General features: G+C 40.8%; 1 protein-coding gene across 1 annotated transcript in view; it reads left to right on the top strand.

Moving 5' to 3' along the window:
* Positions 1-3508, top strand: part of EPYC (epiphycan) — a 50554-nt gene extending 47046 nt beyond the window's left edge. The window contains exons 5-6 of the mRNA XM_015415351.1: positions 2062-2157; positions 3338-3508. Of these exons, the coding sequence (XP_015270837.1) occupies positions 2062-2157; positions 3338-3508 (267 nt within the window). The remainder of the gene's footprint in view (positions 1-2061; positions 2158-3337) is intronic.
* Positions 3509-6000: the final 2492 nt, after the last annotated feature.

Genomic DNA, 6000 nt, shown 5'->3' on the forward strand with positions numbered 1-6000 from the left:
AAGATTATGCATGGGAAAGAGCAGGTAAAGAAAGAGGTACTTTTCTCCCTTTCTCACAATACAAGAACTCGTGGGCACTCCATGAAATTGCTGAGCGGTCGGGTTAGAATGGATAAAAGGAAGTACTTCTTCACCCAAAGAGTGATTAACACTTGGAATTCACTGCCACAGGAAGTGGTGGGTGCTACAAGCATGGATGGCTTCAAAAGGGAATTAGATAAGCATATGGAGCAGAGGTCCATCAGTGGCTATTAGCCACAAGGTATAGCTAGGGGCTCTGGGGCAAGTGATGCTCTGTCTTCTTGGTGCTTGGGGGGGGGTCAACAGTGGGAGGGCTTCTAATGTCCTGGCCCCACTGCTGGACCTCCTGATGGCACTGGTATTTCTGGCCACTGTGTGACACAGAGTGTTGGACTGGATGGGCCTTTGGCCTGATCCAACATTAGCGTCTCTTATGTTCTTATGTTCTTATTTGCTGAAAAAGGCTGCCATCACCACCACCGGTTCCCTCAGCACATTCCAAGATAAATCAAGTGTGTGAATCCTATTGTGTTGTTATCCACTGTTCATTCTCTCAAGGTCCGATTCATATGCAATCTTGTTTTTGTATCCTGCCACAAAACCACAATACAAATATATGCACGCGGCACGCCACACCAGTTATGAAGTATATACCCATGGGTTTTTGTTTTGTTTTGATATTTGTCCCATTAGGATTAGAGCTTATGGGGGTGAGGAGGAAGCTTCATGAAAAACTTCACACCCTACAAATTGTGTGCCTTTTCTTCAGAAATCATTGACTCAAAATGGGCAAAAAAATTGTTTTTGCCATCAGTCCCTTGCATCAGTTCTTTCCCACCGTACAGAAGAGCAGCCTTCCCTTCCACCTGTTCGGTAGCAGCACAGCCACTCTATAGCAAGCCTCCTTATAACCCTGAGTAGTTGCTGAATCAGCACTTTAAAAAGTTTTCATTCCTTTGGTTCCTGCATACTGTTAGCTTTTACATAGCCAAATTTGGGCTGTGTGCTGATGCCACCAAGGGCAGAAGAAACTAACAGAAAAGAAAAGATTCCTTGCACTTTTAGTGTATCAGAAAGAACGATTGCTTTAAAGTAGAAAATGGTTTTGATAGGATTCAGCCAGTGATCAGGGCTGCAAACAAGCGTAGAGTAGGCGTGAGAAGAGAAGAATTCCTTCCCCCACCCCAATACCCTCTTTTGTACCAAAAATGTTTGATTCATCTTAGCCTTTATTAATATACACATAAGCTAGAGCCCTGTTCTTTTGCCACTATATGGAACATGTGACGAAAAATACATGCATATACACTTCATATCTGACACTGGACTCACGTTTTTTTCCAACTGAGACATTGTACTTCAGTAGAAAATGTATGACTTTATTCTTAAGGGAAAAAAACAGAAGTTATGTGGCTCCATCTTTTAATTCTGTCTTTCATTCAGTGGAAGGGGCATAGGGAGAGTGAGGACAAGTCCACTCTCAGGTCCAACTCCTAAAACTTGACAAGACATCTGAACTTGTGGACCAAACTAGATGGGACCGTAGCAGACTTATGATGGGGTGCTGCTCTTTACCTCATAGGGTCAAACGCACAGGCCCACACATGTATGTTTTTCCCTGAAGAGCAAATGCAGCTTGGCTTTGTGTGTGTGTGTGAGATTAGATAGGGATCATGGCACAGAAGAAATGGTTAAACTGTGCCTCTTTCAGTGCTCTAATCTGGTTTATGCTCCCTAAAGATGTCTTTCACTTAAAAAGTGGGAGATGGGTAGCCTGCCATCTCATCAAGTCTGGCCCGAAGAAAGGCAAAAAATGTCTGCCCCGCCCCCCCAAACATTGTGAGAAAGCCCGCAAATCAAACCCACTGTGGTGAAGTCTTCACACAACTGTGGCCCTGACATTTTTAGGGACTTCACTAAAGCTTCAAAAGGAATAGTATATTTAAAATATCCTCATTTGTCCTTCTGACTGGCTTGGAATAAGACTAAATAAAATCACCATGGTACTTTTGGAAATAGTTTTGTTTTTATTTTCTCCAGGATATGATTGACTTGCACCATCTGTACATCACGGATAACAACCTGGATCATATCCCACTTCCACTCCCTGAAAGTCTCCAATCCCTTCATCTCCAGGTAGGTTACAATTTCCCATAAAATATAGATGGTGTTCTAGGCTACTGGCAAGAGGCCAGAGTACTAAGTAACAGAATAGCTTCACCTCATGGGTGTTACTCAAAGACACTAAGACTGTGAAATGTTCAACACATGCAAATACAAAACCAGCTATCTAGGATGTTGTCGAAGAGTGAGGAGACCTTGAAAATCCAAGAAAATGAAGGGGAAATTTGAACTGAGAATGAAGAAAATTGCTTACATGCTTGAGATTTTACTTTATGGCCACAATCAAACAGGGTTAAGAAAAAAATGTTTCATTGATTTCATTGTACTTAGAAGAGTGCTCCTGCATTAGATTATGGATGTTTAAATTAAGGTTAACTTGTAAATGCTCTGTTTCTCACACAATATCTGAAACCATAATTCAGAAGCCTTCTAGATCCTCCTAAGTAAGAAAGAAATTACAATGCTGTTTAAATCTGAAAAGATTTTCAAATGAACGTGTATTTTAAAAACATAATTATTCCCTGCTTGTCTCCCACATGGGGTACCCACATAGGCTTACAACAACATTCTCTCCTCCTCCATTTTGTCATCACAATAACTTAGTGTAAGAGACAATGACAGCCCCAAAGTCACCCAGCAAGTTTCTATAAAGTGTAGATTCTAATCTGGGTCTCCCAGATCCTAGTCTGACACATTAACCACTACACCATGCCAGCTCTCATGTAAAGCCATGCATCTCTTACTGCAGAGTATTGCGTCCCAGTATGTAACCTTCTTGATAGTGTGCACTGGTATCAGCTACCACATGGCCACGCCCAACAATGTTTTGTTTCCTCCTACAGTACACTATTCGAGATGAGGCCAAGGTCAGGGGAAAGTTTTGCATAAGCTTGTACACAAATGCAATCATTTATTTGTGGTCTCTGAAGTCCCATGTTGGGTTCTGCACCTGTTCAGAGGCAATTCAAGGAATTGTGTAGATACCTCAAATGCCTCAAGAGTGACTGCCTCAGGCAGCAGGGCAAGTGCTCTATTGCTCAGTTGTTGTCTGACCCACTAGCAATGGAGAGTTATATAAGCTTTGGATAGCTCCTAAAAGAAAAATGGGAATATTGGGCTTTATGGAATGAAAAAGAAATGGTGACAACTTATTACCATGGAGTCTTCACAGATGTTCCTGTTTCCTTTTTAGAACAACAACATACAAGAAATGCATGAAGATACTTTCTGCAAAATGAAAGATTATTCTTACATCCGTAAAACTCTTGAAGACATCAGGTTAGATGGCAACCCCATTAATCTGAGCAAAACCCCTTATGCCTATATGTGCCTACCACGTTTGCCTGTTGGAAGCCTTTTTTAATCTTGTAATCAGAACTGTCATGCAATATTCCTTTGTTTGAAAATGAGTGTGTCAATGCTTTCTGAAGCATACTATTTTTAAAAGTTCATAAACATGGAATACGGTTTCATTCATGTAAAATAAGGAGCAAATAGCCATAATCCATAGTGTGCAATGCTGAATATAAGCACATTTTCTAAAAAAAACACATTATGCTTCTATGCAGTATCCATCTATAGCAGATACAAAAGCATGTAGATTAGCTGACGAGTATAGCGAAAGAGGTTAGTGAACAGAAATATTAAAGAAATTGGGTGTTTATGATTCCTTTTAACAATTTTATCTTCATTAACAATAGTAGCAGGTTTATAAGAAGTATATGTAAATAGTAACTGATTTATGCTACCTTGGATTTTAATTAGATTCCTCATTCCTGATATGTTCTATACTTTTTGTGTCTTATAGGATCAGGTCATTTTTCTGAACTCTTAATATTAAAATGAACATTGAACATTGTTTTGAACCAGAAAGAAAATGAGCAAAAGCTACTTATAAACACATATAAAGATGTACACTATACATATTTGTGCTTTTGTAGTAATACCAGGACCATATAATAGTAAATAACACCAGTCTCTGCTTCCTGTATCTCTGCTCAGACAGTTCTCTTAGAGCAACAATAAAACAATTTTGAAATGGTTTCAAGTGTTGAATATTTCTTAGATAATATAGAAGACAGTGAACAGTGATAGTACTCTACAGAATATTTTTACTTATTTTAATATTGTTATGGGAGAAAGTGTTAAAATATGAAGCACCAATCTTTAAAATATGCTTGATATGGAGATAGCCCAATGATTGTTCCCATAGTTTAGTATTCTCCTTTTATCCACGTTCATTTCTATCTAGCACCCATCACCTAGAACCCTCTGCAAGGCTCTTCAGTGTCCCAGCAACTGCTGCTCCTTGATCTAAAATAGATAGGCCATGGTTCAGTGATGGAGCACATGCTTAACTTACAGGTGTCCCACATTCACAATGCCAACCAAATAGAGTTGCAGTTTTCAAACCTAACTGAAGTTGAGGGGCACAGAAGGGTATAGCTCTGCTTAGGTTGGCAGTAACAGCTTCTGTCATCTCCAGATGTAGGGTCTTAACATAACAGATATTGGGAAAGACCTTTGGAGAGGGGAAGCTGGAAAAAGTCCTGTTTTGCTAACTCCATCAACAGGCTTTTCAACTGGACCCATTCCAACCTGATTGAACTATGTAGCTGATTGGATTTGGTGCTGTATGTTGATATCAATGAAGACAATAAAGCATAACCATAATTCTAAAGCCCTAATTCAACTGTAGTCACTTCAGACTATGGGTGCAGTCAGACGGGCCGTTTAGTCCACTTTTGGCCCACCTCAGAAACGGATTTTATCTGCGCAATCACACAGTCAACATCTACCGCCCATCCCCAGCCGTCACTTTCCGGTTCAAAACCACTTTAACCTGAGTATTTTGATACCAGATCCCCAAGTGGTGTTTTCCTGATTCTCCGGTTCCAGTTACACTTTTCTGACGTCTGACTGCTCCTGCGGTGTCGAGCAATTTCTGGTTTAAACCCCCTCCCCGCTCAAAAGCTGCCCGAGGCTTCCGCTTTTCGCCTGTCATTTTTTTTAAGTGTTGGCGGTGTGCACATAGGCAGAGGTCTGCCACCACGTTATTAAAAATAATGTTTAAACGGTGCCTAGTTTTGGAGTTTAGACAAGTTTAGGATCTCACGGAGGCCATTTTCAGGGTAAATGTTTAAAGGGAAGTGTTAGAGCAGTTGGGTTGAAATGGAAATCACTGTTCTGTGCACACGCAAAAATGTTAGTTCTACAGATGGCTGCCTGTGCCCAAACTGAGAGAGAGATAAAAACAACAGCAAAGCACACTCCCACGTGTGGACAACAGGGAGTGATGTGGCTGAGCAGCAATCTGGAGCAAGGAGGTGAGTGTGATCATGATTCTCCAGGTTAAAAAAGACTGCATCAGGGCCGGAGCAATTTAAACCGCTCCCAGCATGCCGTCTGACCACACCCTATGTGTTTGGATGCTGTTCCCACTAAGAGCAATGCGATGGACTTTTTCTGTGCATTCCAAATAGATATCTGCACTTGGGTGTGCATTCTGATGAGTGTTCATATTCTTATTCTATTGCATATATGACAAATATTTGTTGTTTTGTTGTGCTGATTACATTACTACAGCACAGAGCTACAAAACAGGAAGCTTCATCCTGGTCAGAGAGGCCACAAGGGAGCATTCCTTTCCCCCTGCACACCCATACCTTTTCCAGTGCTTTTCAAAAAATGGCCACAAACAGGAGGCCACTTTTGGAGGAGTGTCAAGATGTTTACTTGGCTCTGGTTAGTATAACAGATGTATTGCATGCATGTTGACAGATGGAATGCTCTCAGATGTGGTTTCTGTACGTAAGGAAAATTAAAATATGCGTAAATAGGGAAGAAAATGGCACC

Source organism: Gekko japonicus, unplaced genomic scaffold (genome assembly GCF_001447785.1).
Source record: "Gekko japonicus isolate JY-2015 unplaced genomic scaffold, Gekko_japonicus_V1.1 scaffold686, whole genome shotgun sequence".
NCBI lineage: Eukaryota > Metazoa > Chordata > Lepidosauria > Squamata > Gekkonidae > Gekko > Gekko japonicus.